The 16,820-nt window shown below is 50.3% G+C and overlaps 8 protein-coding genes across 8 annotated transcripts; 4 read left to right on the plus strand and 4 right to left on the minus strand.

The window, feature by feature from the left end:
- Positions 1-307: 307 nt before the first annotated feature.
- On the plus strand, positions 308-1,416 carry N7468_010322 (LYR motif-containing protein; the record flags this gene model as incomplete). The annotated part of the gene is made up of 3 exons (XM_058479617.1): positions 308-356; positions 413-579; positions 640-1,416. The coding sequence occupies 3 exons, from the start codon at positions 308-310 to the stop codon at positions 1,414-1,416; spliced, it is 993 nt and encodes a 330-aa protein (XP_058326185.1).
- Positions 1,417-1,811: 395 nt separating this feature from the next.
- N7468_010323 (RWD domain-containing protein) lies at positions 1,812-2,644 on the minus strand (the record flags this gene model as incomplete). Its single annotated transcript, XM_058479618.1, has 2 exons — positions 1,812-2,512; positions 2,578-2,644. The coding sequence occupies 2 exons, from the start codon at positions 2,642-2,644 to the stop codon at positions 1,812-1,814; spliced, it is 768 nt and encodes a 255-aa protein (XP_058326186.1).
- A 356-nt stretch (positions 2,645-3,000) lies between these two features.
- N7468_010324 (ACL4 family protein) lies at positions 3,001-4,264 on the plus strand (the record flags this gene model as incomplete). The annotated part of the gene is made up of 2 exons (XM_058479619.1): positions 3,001-3,569; positions 3,628-4,264. Coding segments are annotated over 2 exons (1,206 nt in total), but the record flags the coding sequence as incomplete, so codon positions are not given.
- A 297-nt stretch (positions 4,265-4,561) lies between these two features.
- N7468_010325 (putative histone deacetylase SIR2) lies at positions 4,562-6,319 on the plus strand (the record flags this gene model as incomplete). The annotated part of the gene is made up of 6 exons (XM_058479620.1): positions 4,562-4,790; positions 4,895-5,205; positions 5,274-5,366; positions 5,425-5,826; positions 5,898-6,078; positions 6,120-6,319. 6 exons carry the CDS (start codon positions 4,562-4,564, stop codon positions 6,317-6,319), a joined length of 1,416 nt encoding a protein of 471 aa, XP_058326188.1.
- Positions 6,320-7,776: 1,457 nt separating this feature from the next.
- Positions 7,777-8,523, minus strand: N7468_010326 (uncharacterized protein; the record flags this gene model as incomplete). The annotated part of the gene is made up of 1 exon (XM_058479621.1): positions 7,777-8,523. The coding sequence occupies one exon, from the start codon at positions 8,521-8,523 to the stop codon at positions 7,777-7,779; it is 747 nt and encodes a 248-aa protein (XP_058326189.1).
- A 620-nt stretch (positions 8,524-9,143) lies between these two features.
- N7468_010327 (ribonuclease P protein subunit p40) lies at positions 9,144-10,084 on the minus strand (the record flags this gene model as incomplete). Its single annotated transcript, XM_058479622.1, has 5 exons — positions 9,144-9,448; positions 9,500-9,643; positions 9,711-9,812; positions 9,875-9,937; positions 10,030-10,084. The coding sequence occupies 5 exons, from the start codon at positions 10,082-10,084 to the stop codon at positions 9,144-9,146; spliced, it is 669 nt and encodes a 222-aa protein (XP_058326190.1).
- A 1,485-nt stretch (positions 10,085-11,569) lies between these two features.
- Positions 11,570-12,783, plus strand: N7468_010328 (uncharacterized protein; the record flags this gene model as incomplete). The annotated part of the gene is made up of 2 exons (XM_058479623.1): positions 11,570-11,685; positions 11,742-12,783. The coding sequence occupies 2 exons, from the start codon at positions 11,570-11,572 to the stop codon at positions 12,781-12,783; spliced, it is 1,158 nt and encodes a 385-aa protein (XP_058326191.1).
- Positions 12,784-13,707: 924 nt separating this feature from the next.
- N7468_010329 (putative C6 transcription factor Prf) lies at positions 13,708-16,193 on the minus strand (the record flags this gene model as incomplete). The annotated part of the gene is made up of 5 exons (XM_058479624.1): positions 13,708-14,439; positions 14,498-14,746; positions 14,796-15,287; positions 15,339-15,858; positions 15,916-16,193. The coding sequence occupies 5 exons, from the start codon at positions 16,191-16,193 to the stop codon at positions 13,708-13,710; spliced, it is 2,271 nt and encodes a 756-aa protein (XP_058326192.1).
- Positions 16,194-16,820: the final 627 nt, after the last annotated feature.

A 16,820-nucleotide genomic window follows, 5' to 3' on the forward strand; every position in this document is an offset into this window, starting at 1 on the left:
GCTGAATTCGATTCGCAAATCATGTATTCTTTCTGTATACCTGAAACGAAGTTTAGATGGGCGTTTGAAGAATGATCCCCATTATCTTTGGAACAAGGTCACTCGTCATTTAAAAATCACTAGCGAAAACCCCTGTTCAAAGGATATCTACTTCCATTTTTATAACCGAGCACTACCTTTAGTAGTAAATGATAGACTGCCCTCTCATGCTGCTGATCACCCTATTTTGCGATCACGTGCTGATAACGTATCGCGCCTGGTCAGGGCTGCGACTTTTTGACGCACGTCGCGCTTCGTTGTCAGCGCGATGCATCAGGTGGTCGTACCCAAGAAGTCGGGGATTCACCGTTTCGCTTGTGAGGAAAAATTCTATTGTGGAGTTACGAAAATTGACTAACCGATGCGTCACTAGGTTTGGCGCTCTATAGAGCGCTCCTCCGACAATGCTCCAAGTCAGCCAGCGACAATAACGCCCCATGGGCTCGCCCGACCAAAACTCTCGTCAGACAACGATTCCGAAAATACAAAAACCTCCAGAGTCCATCGCAAGTACAAAATGCTTTGAACGCTGGCTATAAGGTACGGCCTCGGGACCCTGCTCTTCGCCCGTGCTAGCGACTGATAATGTGCCGTGCATAGACATTTGACCTACTTGAATCGGCTTCGAGAGGGAACGCCGATGATGCGCAGAAGATCACAGATATCCTTGCTCAAGCTAAAGCTGCCAAGGTGGAAAAGGCAGCCAGACTAAAAGAGTACACTGAACTCAAGCCCGTACCGCCTCTCTCCCGTTTAAAGCTCCGAAAGCAAAAGTCAATTCAAGCTCAGGAAGCCACTCAGCGCCGACATCCAAATGCCACACCGGTCCTTGATCGTCCGCACCGAGTAATTTCTGGCAAACGCAGGGTCCCTTTCCTTGTGAATGCCCGCGGTGTACCCTTCTTGCGCTTCAAGAAACCACAGCCTCGGAATCTCAGCGGTGTCATCCGTAATCTACTTGCCAAGCGCTGGCGCAAGCTCGAGACGCGCACTCGATTGTCGGAAGAGGTTCTTTTCGCCGAAGATGAAGAAGCATGGGATCGGTTGACATTACCTACCTCGTCTAAGTCTGAAGAACCCTCTTGGTCGACGGCTATCCATACTTCAATTCAAGAACTCAACCACGCGATTCGAGTGTGGGATGAGAGGAGAGGTGCTATGGCTGAGAAAATGTGGAATGTCGTACTGCAGGAGCGGGAGTTGGCAGAGAAAGAAGAAAAGCAAAGACAAGCCGAAGAGCAAAATCAAGTTGATCCTAAGAACCCAACAGGGGGCATTCCTCCTGAACAGCAAACAAACGGCTCCGGAAAGCAGAGAAATGCCGCTGCGAAGAGCCCGAACCAAGCTGAGGCTGAAACTTTCTCGAAAAAAGCATGAATGGGCTCTTGCCCTTGACCAGACGTCCCAACATTGGGCTACGATTAACAGCAGCCATATACAGGCCATCACTTTCGAGTGATATTGAGAATGCTTCTCAGCAAATAAATAGACTGATTATGCTGGTTTCCTGCCATCTGTCTCTAGAGACCTACAAGCCCTTCCTTGCATGTAGATGGACGATCACCCTCCCTAGGCATGGCATTGCAGCCTTTCGCAAGAGCAGTTGCGAACACTGGATGCCACAGTACCGAAGCATGCAAACTGCCCCAAGCTCCAGACAGACTCATCATTTGTACATTATGTATTTTTATCATATCATCATCACAAACTACTTCACATACCACTATATCAGACCTCCCGTCCTTGGCTCGAGCCATCTCGGATAAGATAAATCAATGCGCTTTAACGGCAACTTTGAAATGACTAGTTTTATGCAATTGGTAACTCGTAACGACATAAATTTGCGTAGCTTTATGCAGTAACCTTGAGCTTCTCAATAGGGGCAGAGCATCCTCGCCTTCTTCATCATAATCGCCCTTACCAGCCAACCCTCTCTCCCATAGTTGCCGGCCAGTAAGCTTCTTTTCCTCCTTGCCAGACTTCTTTTTCTTGTCCTCGGCTTCCTTCTCCAATTTTAGGCGCTGCTCCTCCTCCTCGATTTCTTTTTGGAAGTTTGCGAGCCACTGGGTGAATGTCTCCCGAGTAACTGGTGTCCCTCGGAACTTCGCATTTTCTTCTTCCTCTGCCTTGGCTGCAGCCTTCTCCTGCTCAGCCCGTACCACGTTTGCGCGCTCGACCATGAGATTTTCGGCACTCTCTTTCAACGCGCTCACAAGGGTGAAGACCATTGCCATGCCCATATTCTCTTCGATAGTGGGCTGCAAGGACTGGAGAAGGTGATCGCGGTCTTCTTGGATATCTAATCGCGGGTTCTTTGGAGCGTTTGGCGGAGCGCTGATGCTGAGTTCGGGGGCCACATCAGGGTAGTCTTCTGGATATGACACTTCCAGGAATATCACCGGCTGCTCCTCTGATTCATCGTTGCTCGGGGTCTCCAGAGATATCGAGATCTTGTATGCAGTTTCGGATATGTCTAATGGCACCAGGTGTTAGATGTTTCCTGGAAGCACGCGCCACGATCAAAGCCTCCCTCCTCACCTGTGATTTCCTCTGGGAAGATGGAGTCGAGCACCTCGCGCTCCTCAACTTGATCTTCGCGACCCATTGTGATCCGCCCGCGGACTTGGAGGGGTAATGGAGGTGGTGAGGTAGATATGGGTAGGAAAGTCTCGGGCCTGGACAATTCCGAGTACGACTTCTTCAATACTTGAGATAGGAACGGTAAAGACAGAGCGGAAAGAACTATTTCTCGAAGAAGATCGTCTATTCTCCACGAATCGAAGCGTGGGCGACGCAGTAATTGCGGTCCCGCATGCAAACCCATCAAACAGCCTCAAAATTTTGGGAGCTTCAACTTTTTTTTTAGATTAATTCCGCAGTTATCCCCGCTTCTCTACACGGATTTTAATTTCGCCAGCCTGATACAAGGCGCGTTTCATTCGATCCCAATTCATCCGATAGATACCGGACCTGCCATGGGAAAACCCAGACCTCAGAAGAAAAAAATCGTCGAAATCCCGCTCCAAAACCGTCCTCGGCCCCGGTGGCTCAGTCTCGAAACAGAAAATGGCCCAAGAACCCTCTCTTCTCCTTGACCAGGCTACAATCCTCCTCCAGACCGGTCAAGTGGAAGCTGCGCTTGGGAATGCACAACAGGCGCTGGAATTATCGCCGGAAGGCAACGCACAACTCCCCGCATTGAACCTGCTGGGTGAGATCAACGTCGAATTGGGCGAAATCGATACTGCTAGGGAATATTTTCTGCGTGCCGTGGATTTAGATCCAAATGGCTCAATAGCGGAACCTGAGGGCGGGGGCGCAGAGAAGTTTTTATGGCTCGCTCAATTGAGTGACAAAGGTGGTATGGACAGTGTGCAATGGTTCGAAAAGGGTGTTGCTTCTTTGCGTCAGACTCTGGAGTCTCTGGAAGGAAGAAACAGCCCTGAAGATGCCGAGAAGATCGAAGAGAAGAAGGTCAAATTGTCAAATGCGCTGTGTGCAGTGGCGGAGATCTATATGACCGATCTTTCGTAAGTTGTCCACCGATTTAGCAAAGGGCGGGCTCGCAAGTAATAACATTTCTTTCAGTTGGGAGGAAGACGCAGAATCACGGTGCGATTCCCTAATCACAGAAGCTATCGCAGCCACGCCCGAGGCACCGGAAGTCTTGCAAACGCTTGCATCTATCCGAATCTCACAACTGCGAACCGAGGATGCCCAGGCGGCATTGAAGAAGAGCATTACTCTGTGGAAAGACCTCGCACCGGAAGACCCCAAGGTTCCCGATTTCGCCGTGCGGATTAGTCTTGCCAGACTTCTGATGGAGGTGTCTCTAGAGTTTGAGGCTCTGGAGGTTCTTGAACGACTTATCCTGGAGGATGATCAGAGTGTGGAAGCTTGGTACCTCGGCGGCTGGTGCTTGTATCTCTTGGCTGAAAAGCAGCAAGCACCCAAGGATCTCCAAGAAGATGACCCCAACGATACCCCACGACATGCATCTTTAGTTGCCAGCCGTGAGTGGCTCAAATCGAGCCTGTCGCTCTACGAAGTACTACAGTATGAGGATGAGCGCCTCCGGGACCATGCATTGGAACTAGTCCAGGCCATGAACGAAGAGATCGGTGAAGACATGGACGATGAAGAGGAAGGTGAAGGCGAAGGCGAGGATGAAGTGTTGGAAATAGACGCAGACTCAGATGACGACCATGAGATGGCGGATTCATAGACAAAAAAAAGTAGAGTTGTGACGACCTGAAACGAGAAGGGACTTGCCCCTTTGTCTCTTTGTTGATACCTCTATACCTCTCAATATAACTGATGACCCACGAGCACACACTCCTCCCACAGTGCAGTTCTCTCCGTACAAATAGACCAGTTGTCGTCGGCGACCTTGCTCCTTAATCATCATCGCCACATGAACTGCCTCGGCCCCCGGAGACAGGTTTATCCGAGCAATCAGATACCGAGAATTTGAGCGACGCTCAGCACGCGTCAATCGTCGAGGTGCTAAAACTCCTGTAGGATGGACGTGGTACCAGCGCCAAGCGGGGACAATCCCGTCAAGACCCCCATGGTCGAAGTGGAGACCGTGGAGGCTGTAGACGCCGCGGAGTCGGTCAATGCCGAGATGGTCGCCTTCGAGGAGTCATCCGAGTACGAGACCGACAGCGATGATTCAGGCTGGGAGGCTCTCTCTCAGGATGGCGATACCGTCAAGCTGCTGCGTGACGAGCAGCTGCGTGATGGCCTTGGTATGTGCTGGTGCTCCATGGCACCCTCAGCCTCATCTATCCCCCATTAGCGGACTCCGCCACTTTTTAAGTAGCCTTTACTAACTTTTTGTGCCCTTCTATAGTGCCCGGTGCGTGTACACTCGATGAAGCGTTGGCATTCCGCAAGCAACTACATGCGTTGGGGAAAGCGGCCTTTGTTAGGGAAACCATTGCGCGCGAGACCGTGACTGCAAAGAAACTATGTACGGCCTTCGGTTTCCTGCCGCCTGCCTTTCTGGAGGGTGCGCCAGACGAGGCATACCATCCGCTCCTTGCGATCGCGATTTCACGGGAGTTCTCTAAGCGTCCGAAGCTCCCCCAGTACAATACCGTCGACGATGCTGTGCGGTTGCTTCGGGAGTCTAAGAATATCATTGTTTTGACTGGCGCAGGTGTATGTATATCCATGGAGGAACTCGTGGAGGAAATCCGAGTATTAACCATTATTATCTGCTATTACAGATCTCAACTAGTCTTGGGATTCCTGATTTCCGTTCCAAAGATACCGGTCTCTATTCCAAGCTGGAGCACCTGGGGCTGAGCGATCCCCAAGAGGTATTCGACATCAACGTCTTTTCGGGAAGACCCGAGCATCTTTTTCTCAATTGCCAAGGATATCCTCCCTACAGAGAAGAAGTACTCCCCGACTCATGGATTCATCAAGCTCCTGCAGGACAAGGGGAAGCTTTTGACCAATTACACTCAGAACATTGACAACATTGAAGCGAATGCCGGTGTTCTGCCGCAAAACATGATCCAGTGCCACGGATCCTTTGCGACCGCTACGTGTGTCAAATGCGGGTTCAAGGTCTCCGGGGACGCGATCTTTGATGAGATCAAAGAAGGGAAAATCCCCGAGTGCAGTGCTTGTCGCGAAGAGATTGCCAAAGATGCCCTCAAGCCGCAAGGTCTGAAGCGTAAGCGTAGTACAAATGGACAGCAGAAGGACCGCAAGGAGTATGAAGATAGCTCTGACGAAGAGGACTACGATATCCCGACTCCCGGCGTGATGAAGGTAAGCCTCTTTTATCTTCTTGGATAGCCTCTAACCCTTATCTGCCCTCATTTGCTAACGCTCACTTGCAGCCCGATATCACCTTCTTTGGTGAAGGCCTCCCCGACGAGTTTGGCCGCCGCCTTTTGAACCATGACCGGGAATTGGCGGATCTGGTCATTGTCATCGGAACGTCGCTCAAGGTAGCCCCCGTAGCAGAAGTGCCGGGGATCTTGCCGCGTGATGTCCCCCCAGATCTATATCTCGCGTACTGTACGTCCTCCCCTTGTCTCATTCTCCTTTCCACAAACAAGCTAACTCGTCGCTGCAGCCGGTATCGCATACCGAATTTGACATTGATCTGCTGGGCGATTGCGACGTCGTCGTGTCAGAACTCTGCCGTCGGGCTGGCTGGGATCTGCAACACCACATGATACCCGCGGATGAGAAGGTAGATGTTACTCCCGTAGAGGGATACGAGTCACGACATGTGTTTCAGGTAGTCGGCGCATAGCGGGGTTTCCGGGTTTCGGTTCTCTAAGGGTTGGAAGGCGTCAAGGTTCTTTATCTCGGCTGGCCAGCACGGTCGTTTATCATTGCCTCTTTTTTAGGAATAGTATTGCCTGATTGGACATAGTCTCTTTTAGGGTAGCAAAAGCAGCTATATCATACGCAACACAGTTCAAGTTTCATAACGGTACATAATATTCGGAAAGAGCTACACCATCAGCATTTACACCCCAGTAGATAACCGCCCTCGCTGTGCTCGATGCCTTCAGGACATACCAGTTCTTGATATATATTCGGAATTGAGCAGTGGTCGATATTTATGCGGCTCTGTATGTGATGGCAGCTGACAAGCAATGTTTGTGCTGATAGGGTCTATATGTACATACATGCGTGTACTGCCAAAGTTGGACTCATACACACTTACGACTCTACAGTAGAGTATTACTGGTGGCTTTATCTCAAAAATGAAGTTTGTACATTCAATGGCAAGAAACACAAAGGCCGCACGGGCTTGAGGAACAAAGAACGAATGTAAAATCACAAGATTGAAGATTCCAGAAAATACGCAGAAGCTCCAAGATACAGGACTTGTTCTCGAACTCTCATCTTGTAGAGATACTATCGAATAAAAACAATAGGACAGAAGGAAATCCGATCTTCGGGTATCATATGACAGACCTGCGAGACAAAAGACAAAAAGATACCATAGGGAAGTGAAAGAAAAACAACGAAAAACCCAAGGTAAAGTAAACGAAAGACAACCCCATATACCCTGGTCTCTATCTGGCACGCGAATTCCTTGTGCCTGCATTCAGGTAGTGTTTTTGTCCACCCTCATCAATATACCAACGCCCGTGGTTGTTTGGGTTGGCATAGAAATTCGAAGGGGTTGTGCCGACCCAACCAAAAGATTTTGGACTCGAAATCCCTTGACATGCCGAGCGTCGGACACGGGATGTTTCCCCAGGGCATGCATGGAATACGTGTTGACCTTGACGTAGTCGCTCTTGATGCGATAGATTCGGATTCTCTGGTGCTATCTGTGGCGGGAATCGTACAGGTGGCGATCCCGGGCAAGGCGGCGACATAGCTGTACGGAGCTGCGTGGGAGCCATCGCTTGTGGCTTCTGGACTCTTCCTGGGGATAGAGGAGCCAGGGGGTCTTGATCCAGAGCTTGTAGTGCTTGTGGCTGAGGGAAAGAACGGGCTTTCCGCATCGCGAGCAGCTGTGCTTGTCGTATTGCATGCACTTCAGCAGGCTGTAAAGGGACTAGCTGGATAAGCCCCGGATGCCCTGCAATAGGCTGCATCCGCATAGGAACGTATGATACTTGGGGAAGCACCTGGTTGTGTTGCATTTGGGTATGTGGCATTGCGCTGGAATTTATTTGACCCGACGGCATGCGAGGTACTGGTATCATTTGTGGTGGCGGTAGCAGCATCCAGTCTGGTAAGACTCGATTATTCCCTTGCTGCGGGGCGCCTTGCGACAATCAGACCTGGCGCGGGGACTCGTGGAGGATAGCCCATTGGGAATTGGTCTCCGGCTGCGTGGATCCACATTTCAGGGTTGGTTGGCGATGGCGAAGTAGGTAGACGTCCGACATGATGCATCTGTGGATTCTGGCTCATACTACTAGCTGGGATTGCAGGAGGTGGCATACAAGCCGGCTGCAGTCTATCTGTGTTTTGCTTGGATTTGGCGTAGTGCATGGCCTCTTGTTGTTGAACTTGCTGTACTTCAGGGCTTCGCGTATGCAAACGACCCTGCCGGATCAGACTGGGCGTCGGGCAAGGAGTCCCTGGAGACGAAGGCGAGGGCGATGAACTTCCGAAGAAGGGGTCGTTGGAGGAACTCAAAAAGGCAGGGCCGGTTGGAGAAGTGGTCATTTGGGGCACATCTGCGATATCAGGAGCTGCTGGGCTGCCCATGCCACTCTGCAGCAGGCCATCTGGTGAAGACTCATTGCGAGAGAGATCGAGAAGTGCAGGGTTTATGGTCTGAGTCTGCAGTACGCTTTCAACATCCGGAGGGCTGAAATTGTTCGCGGCCCTTTTATTATAATCGGTCAAGTGTTTCATCAGCGTGAGGTCGTCGTCATCCAAGCCCACAGAGAAGTGGCTAGGCGCAAGGAACTGGTCGATCTCATCAAGAGTCATCGAAGAAGGAACTCTCATCTCTGGGAGAGTAGCCAGATCGCAAGCCATGATATCGGTAGCCGAGTAATGTTCGGTAGCACGTGAAAGGATAGACGTTGTGACAATAAAGCGAGAGCTATGAGCTAGAGGTAGCTATGAGCTAGAGGTAGCTAGAAGCAATATTTGGTAAAATGAAAGAGCGAAGAGAGAGAGTATGAGAGAGGAAAATGGAAATTGTGGGGGAAAAGTAAAATGTGAAGGTCTGCATCAAGATGAAGGTATTATGATGCATCTGGCGTCTCAATTAGCCCACCGATTTCAATAAAGGTTAGGATCTCATGATAGTCGCTCCCTGGAACTCCCAGCAAATGACGTGTTTTGGCCCTTGCTGTCCGCTAGTAGAGCACAAATCGGGAGCGGCGACCACAGTTAACCCATCTTTCCCTTCCACGGCTTGTCTATCCAGAGCCGACGCGGAAAGAATAAACCAGAATGGTGAAGACTCTGATTTTGTAGAATGAGATCTGTTCCATGCCAGCATGGGTACTGTATCAGCATTCAATTGTAGGTAGCAGGTATTGAGCCCAGACTGGGCACAATAGGGGCAATCGCAGTAATACACAGCACGGGGGAAGGAGTGCCATGATAGACCAACTCACATTAAGGACACGAGCAACTGTAAAGTCCATTTAGAAGAAGAGAAGACCCCGCCACTTTAAGCTTATTAAGTCTGTGGCTTTTGAATGATCTATATTTGGCACTTGATAGCGACTGAGGTAGGGATCAATGTCATCATTGGCAGAGACCCTAGGAGAGCCAATTTGAACCATCCCGATCCATTCTGACAATTCTCCACAGCTTTCTTGAAGCTCGAGTTCTGAGGCATTCTCTGAGACCAGACCTGATAGAGCTGGAACGAGGATTTGCTCATAGCTGGTCTGATGCGGCGTGCAATCAATCCACTGAGGATAGTGCTTATTGATTGGCTTGTTTCCTAAATTTCCGTCAGTGGCACGTTCTTGCTGTTTGAGGCAAATGTAATTACCGTCGTATCCAAGAGCAGCCGGGTCAAGGTCGCAAAATAGCCATGCTATGGACTGGTCAAGGACGTTCTTGAATGCCCAAACAATTCTCTCAAAGCCTTGCTTGCCATGCAGCATAGACGGCAGCCGGAGATTCAACTCGATGGCTATAGTGATATCAGTATCTTGAGTATCAAAACATTCTAATGCATTGGAATAGAATGTTAGACTTACCGAACCGTTCTTTTGCATGTTTTCTGCCGCCGCTTCGAATCGGTTTGCCATTTAATCCAGTTCGCTCGTAGATTTCCCTTCCGAGCTCTACTCGGAGAATTCCTGCGATGACATTCGTCAGATTGCATTAAAATGGTGGTGAGAAAGTGCTTGGGGGTATGAACCATCTCGTAGAGTGTACACGACATCTGAGCCTGTTAGACCCTCGGAGATCATGAGGATGTTCCCTAATAGAAAATTAATCAGCATTCTGACTCTCTCAAGAACTTCCGATAATAGACCACTAAAAATCGTGCAATAATGGTCTTGACAAAAATACCCTTTTTAATGTACTCATTAAAGAATTCCCTTTCCAAAATGTCTTTTGGAGACATGAACACTCGGGCACAACGAGGTTTCTCGAGCTGGCTATCCAGAGCCGGTTTGATCGCACTATAGATTTTCTTAGGCAGGATCACTTCCACCTATACCTAGATGTCAGCCATGTTGGTCAACTGAGGGTCAATCTCTGACAAGAGGCTATACCGTATGCAGAAAGGGGTGATGGACAACTGTTGAAAAGGGCGGCTTCTTGGTCGGTACTTGCTCAGGGTCGATGGATGCGGGGAGTTGCACGACTTTGGTGAAGCATATTTCGCGTCTTGACGCGCTGTCTTCAAAGTCCAGCATTTTTAAAGATACCCGAGGAACAAAAACTAGCTACTGAGCAGATTGTGGAGGGTGAAAGGGCCTTTGGATCGAGGAATTTTGAGGAAGAAATTGATGTTGGATTAAGCTCGGCTGTATCGATACCGTATCTGCACGATGGAGCCATTACCTGCACATACCCAGCTTGGGTTGCTACCAGGTTATGCCAGTAGATCCACGGACCCATGGATGACGATACTTTTCTTAAACCAGCCCATATTCTTTCGAATTGAAATATGTACTAGTACATTGGGTGTATTCATGTTTCCTAAGGTTGTTTCGCCACAACCTGTAACTGGCACCTGCTTCCATTCCTGGGCTTCAGAGAATTCTGAAAAGGGGCAAGCTTGCAGTGCTCTGCTCATTGGAGACTGCTCTGATAGTAAAGCAGGTATTGAAGAGGATTTGAGTACAGGGGAATCATCCGAACGCGTCATATTGTTCTTGAAACGTCATCAAGTTCCATACTACTAACTGAACTGCTCGAGAACATGTTATACTACCATATATAGTGGGCATAATCAAAGTGACCAGTAAGGACGGTGTTACTTTAGCAGGCTATTAACAGTACTGAAACTCAATGCGAGTACATCCAAGTTGTTCTCGGCCTAGCTAGGCCTTGACTGGCTAGTAAACATTGACAATACGGCAGAGACTTTGGAGCACAAATACCTAAAGGCGTCACCTAGAAAGCAGTGAAAGGGTCAATCTCTTCTGCTATCTTTAGCCCAGGGTCATCTGACAAAGTGTACCTATTGACAAGCGCTTTCTTTTTGACCTATTGACCATCTGCTCCTGAGTCCCCTCCCACTCAACCATCTCCATCACCCCAACATCCACCAGTACATCGTTTCGGCTCTGTTTTTCTCTTCGCTGGGATCTCGAACCCATTTCGAAATAGTCTCTCTTCGAAGCCAAATTTGACAAAAAAAAAGGAAGGAAAGGAAAGGGGGAAAAGACCCCCCGAGGAAAAAAAACTGAATCCCAAGGTACAGTGCTTCTCACTGCCTCAGGCCAAGAACCAAAGGCTTATCCTAGCGATAAAGACGTCGCGCGCCGGCCAGTACGGGTACGTCCGCACCCTCGCGGGATTTACGAGCTTCGCAAAAACTCAATTAACCGCAAAAGCTACTAGGTCCGACACCTCGGGCAACCGAAGTGCGCTGCCAATCATGGCCCCTCTCCCGCGCGCAGATATGCTGGCGAAGGACAAATTCTCATATGTCTTCGGCGGGGCGAGAATTCAAAGCTACAATGATCCCGCCGCACGGGGCCCAGGCTCTCACACGTACGTCGCGCGAACGCTCTTTTTGTCCTGGACCTGACGAACTAATGCAATTGTAGGATCCGTTCTTTGGCGTGGAACCCTCTCGGCCAGCTAATTGCGACAGGTTCCGCCGATCGAACCCTGCGCATCTGGAACCCCGAGCGTGCTGCTGCGCGCTACTCGACTGAGCTTCGTGGCCACTCAGCTGCTGTCGAAGCTGTACATTTCAACCCCGTTCGTGACGCCGAACTGGCCAGCTGCTCCGCCGATGGTACGGTGCGCTTCTGGGATGTCCGCTCCAAGAATTGCGTGAGCCGGCTGGATGTCGGTGGAGAGGCATTCACCCTCTCGTGGTCCGTTGATGGCAGCACCATGGTCGTCGGAAGAAAGGTAAGAGACCTCCAGTCTCCGGGCACTCCTTTGAATGTGAAGCCTACCAATAACGAACAGGATGACATCCTGATCCCGATCGAAATCAAATCGCCCTCTACCCCAACCATCCTCCCCGACGGTAGCTCCGATTCCTCCAAAACCACCTCCACTTACACCGCGCTCTCGCAATACCCCCAGAATGTCCAGACCAACGCCACGACGTTCTTCAACGGAATGTCTACCGAGGAGGACCCGAACCTCTACTTCTTCGCCACAACCGGAGAGGGCGATGTCAAGATCATGACCGTCCCCTCCTTCGAGACAGTCCACACCCTCAAGGCCTCCACGTGTGCCTGCGCCGCTGTCTCCATGGCCCCGTCCGGCCGCTACCTTGCCATCGGGTCAAGCGACTCCCTGATCACCCTGTGGGACACGACAGACTGGCACTGCTGTCGCGGGCTCGAAGGCGGCGCCAATGCGGCTATCCGCGGTGTGAGCTGGAGCTTTGACGGCCGCTTCCTCTGCGGTGCGTCAGATGAGCCCGGCACCGGTGGTCATGGCTTGGATATCTTCTATGCCGATACTGGAGAAATCGTCCACACCGTGCCGCCGACGGGGGCTAACGCCACCATTCCAGCTGTTGCGTGGCATCCATCGCGATATTGGTTGGCCTATTCGACCACCAATGATGGGCCCAGCGGAACTGGTGGGCTGAAGATTGTTGGGGCCGGCAGTACCACGCTTTGAGAGGAGCGTGAAAGTACCTCCTCTGACAAAAGTCTCAGTTTGACGACGTTTCCGCGTAACGAGGTAGCCCGTATGCTTTTTTTTAATACCCCTGCTTTGAATTGATTACAGACTTTCATATGTATTCGTACTTGGAACGCGTCCTGCAGAAGTAGATGTAATGGTAGTCGATTGGTGTCGCCCATAGACCTGAGCCATCTTTAGCTAGTCTTCCTGTCCGCCAGACGATATTAGTATCGCTTGCATTCTACTAGCGTTCTCCAGATCTGCCTTGTAGCTTGGCGCTTGCCAACACCAGTACGTTGGGATTCAGTACCTTAGAAAGTTCGCTGGAGACGAAGTAGAAGCATCTTCGTTGGGATATGAATATGCTAGCCGGAGTGGAGATGTAGTTACACTGGATGTCGTTCATCATTATAATGGTGCTGGAGAAAAAAAAAAGAAAGAAAGAAAGAAAGCCCAACCCTGAAAAGAAAATGAAAAACATCTAGGACAGATACTCCGTCCACCGTTGTTGCGCCAAACGGCCATGATAGCTGGAATTCCAGAGTACCGCGAGACCAGGAATAGAAAAAAGCCAAGCTGAAAACAGGAGTCTGTCAGCCGCTCCAAAATACTGTTTTCCTGAAGGACTGCTTGCCGAGATGCCGTAATGTACAAGAAATCACCATAGATTTGGGCGCAGCGAGAATTCGTTGGTACGTGGATGAATGCCTCATGCAGTTCTCGGTGCCTGAAAACCCGGGCACGTGCCTGCATGGAGGCTGCGTAGAGGCGCAATTAGTTCCACATCCACCAGTCAAAAGGTTCATTAGGGATAAAGAGCGATGATCGCCATGCGACTATTAGATCAACAGCATGAGCTCAGAGTAGAGTAGAGATTGTCCCAAATTCGGGATATAAAGGCTGAAAAACGTATTGTGTTCAAGATGGACGCCATGAATCCCAGCCAGCAGCGTTGCCGCTGCTGCTCAATATTTGTGCCCATTGGGCGTCGCTCAGGCCATCCACGTTGACACCGCCAAAGTCCACGTTGCTTATATCCGCGCTCGGTGTGGGCATGTCCCAAACAGAAGGCATGTTAAAGGCACTACCAGATCCCGCGGTGAGAGGACCAGTAGTGTTTGTGGGGTAGGATTGTCCTCCTATTTGAGGTGACCCTGAGCTTGCGGGGGAAATGTGCACTGGCTGGTTTTTGTCGAAGACAGTCCCAAGTCCTTGTTTGGATTGACCGGCAGTGGTTTTCTGTGGATTCCGGTCCGGCGATGGATCATCGAATCCCGATATTGCATAAGAAGTGTTCGATGACGAGTTCAAAGTCGACGGCGTTGGATGGTCTGATGGTGGATTCCTCTCGCCCAAGCCGAAATCAGCCGGAAAATCCATGTCAATATCGGTGGCACCTAATGAACCATTGGAGTTGGCATATCCAGCCGTATTCTGAGATTGAGGGAACATGTGGTCATTCTGGGGAACCTTGTAAGCACATATTTGGTTCAAAGAGTCTCGTTGTCTATTGGGTAGAGATGTGTTGATGCCCGTCGAATTCGCAGCTTGGTTAGAGCCGCCTGTTTTCGTCCCATCCAGTCCACGGCCATTCTGAGCAACCATGGAAAATATCGGTGGACACTCGACTGGGTCAGGAGGGAACGCTTTCTGCGTAGTTCCCAGTTAGCTTCTAGAGACTTGACCAAGGTTGGTTTCGAGCACGTACTTTTGCATTCAACGCGTAGGCAACATTGAATTTTGAAGGATTAATAGCCTTTATTCCAACCCCCTCAAGATCAACATCGAGCTGGACCAGGAATGATTCAGTCAACGGGTTCTTGACCTTCATCGCGTTCAATGCTCCAACAACAAATTGCAGCGACGAGAATACGGATGAATCATCAGGTCGCGCCTTGAGATACTGAACAAATACCCGTGCTGCAATGTATAAGCAGAAGGACATGAATGGGTTTAGCTGTAATGGATTAGTACTGTCGCCTGTATCGATTTATCGCTCGACTTACAAGTGTTAAATCCACGTGGCTAACCATCTTCATGATGCTGGAGATCTGGTTTGCTGCCACAAGGCATCTGCGTTTGCTCTCGGTGGTAATTTGATTAGGCATTTTGTTCTTCTCGGATTTGAATATGGCAGCTTGATGGAGACAGATGGTCGATGTGTGGATGCTCATATTAGCAAAAATGACATTTACATCATCCATTCCGCTTGGGAGCCGAAGGTGTTCGGGCAAAGACAGCGCAATATGCAGAAGTATGTTGTCATGGCTCCTGTGGCGCTTCCAGAATTCTCCATTCAAGTCGTGATCATTGTCATTCGCCTGGGGTCGGTGAAGATGAATAATGTTGCGACCAAAGAGACTTGAGAGTATCACCACACATGCAAATGGCGACAGGGTAGAGACACCTTCGCCAGCCACGATGTCAACAAGGCGGAGTGTGCGCTGTGGCTTACTCTTCTCGAATGACTCTTCAGAAGCCGGGAGGTTAGTCATGATCTATCGAAAGGTCAGTCATCTGAATCTTGTCGTCGGTATAGGCCAACCCACATCCTGTTCATCAATTACCACCGGCCACCCGGTTCCAATGCTAGCATACCGGTCAGTGCAGAAGGCCATCCAGAAGGTGCGTCGGCGTTCTTCGCGCTCAGTCCAGTCCTTTGGAGGAAGTATAGCCTGCTTGACATCAAGCCCCATTCCGTCCAAACGGTTAAGACCCATCATGAGTGCAAGTCTGGTAGCTTTGCCAACACTCAACCACGCACGCGGGAAGTAGATCATCCGAAATTCATAGGCTCCTACAAGAATCCACGTTTGACAGAATCCTAGGCCAACCACCGATTCTCCGAACCCTTTCATCTCTTCCATCTCCGCATACTTTCGGGCTCGCTGGTAGAAATGAGTGTGCAAGGAAAAATACTTGTCAGTCACGGACGCCGCATGGCACCACATGATATAACGGAGGCATATGGGCGGTCGCATGCCAGGTGCGAGGTTCAAATTGGCGAAATATCGGGGTCGATGGATGATTGGCATTATAGGATACACCTTTTCGAAGAAAATGTTGTCGCTATCAAATGTCATTGGTAAGTCATGGGTAATTCTGATCGAGTCAGATACGACTTACAGCTCCTCGACCACTTCTGGAGCTGGAAGAGGCTCCTCCAGGCCCAGACTTATCAAGTCCCAATGGAAATCAGTGGTTACGTTAGGAATGGTATTAGGAATGGTATCTGCAGGCTCATTGGGAATACTGGTCGCAGGTGGGAAGAGAGATTGTTGCAAATCGGCTGCATTCAGGTTACTAGCGTGCTGGGATAACGAGGCACCCAGACCACCCCCCCAGTCCAGCAATATCGGGTAACGAGAGGTCCGCTTCGTTTGGGAAGGTCGCGGCGAAGGCATTCTCCTGCGCTTGTGGTGGGGAGAGACGAGGTGGATGATCTGAATCCTGACCTTTTAGAAGCGTTTCAACCTGCGCTATTAGAGGTGGAAGAGGTTAGTAATCTCTTAATAGCCGTGGTTGATTCTGACTTCAGATGACTGGCCTACCTAGCCGTGCTTCCAATTGCTTCACATAACCCCGCTTCGGGCCACTCTTCTTGCGCACTTCATCATATGAGCATTCGTGGCCCAAGCGAGAGCAAGTCCCACAACTTGGTCTCTTTCCGTCACATCTGAGCTTTCTCCTCCGACAAACAACACATGCAATCCGCTTCGGTCTAGGGACGTAGCTTCCATCTCCATGGTGCGTGTGGCCGGAGCCATCGTCCTGGAAGTGATTGTCTGCTTGAGCAGAGCCTTGCCCTTGAAGATGCTGCGGTGTTTCTTGCGAAAGAGTGGAGGCCGCAAAGTTCTCCATGGCCGGCATAGGTCGCAGATCAGGCCGGGGTCAGGAATGACAAATAGCGAGCTATCCAGGCCCGATAAGAACCCGGCCGCTTATGAGCGAGGCGCACAAGATAATGGGGCACAGGTCGACATAAGTCGACGATATGCGAGCCTGACGCGAAAGGGGTCCCAATCCGCCAG

Source organism: Penicillium chermesinum, assembly GCF_028974085.1.
Source record: "Penicillium chermesinum strain IBT 19713 chromosome Unknown utg000008l:1.0-1752722.0:1.0-1753981.0, whole genome shotgun sequence".
NCBI classification, from domain to species: domain Eukaryota; kingdom Fungi; phylum Ascomycota; class Eurotiomycetes; order Eurotiales; family Aspergillaceae; genus Penicillium; species Penicillium chermesinum.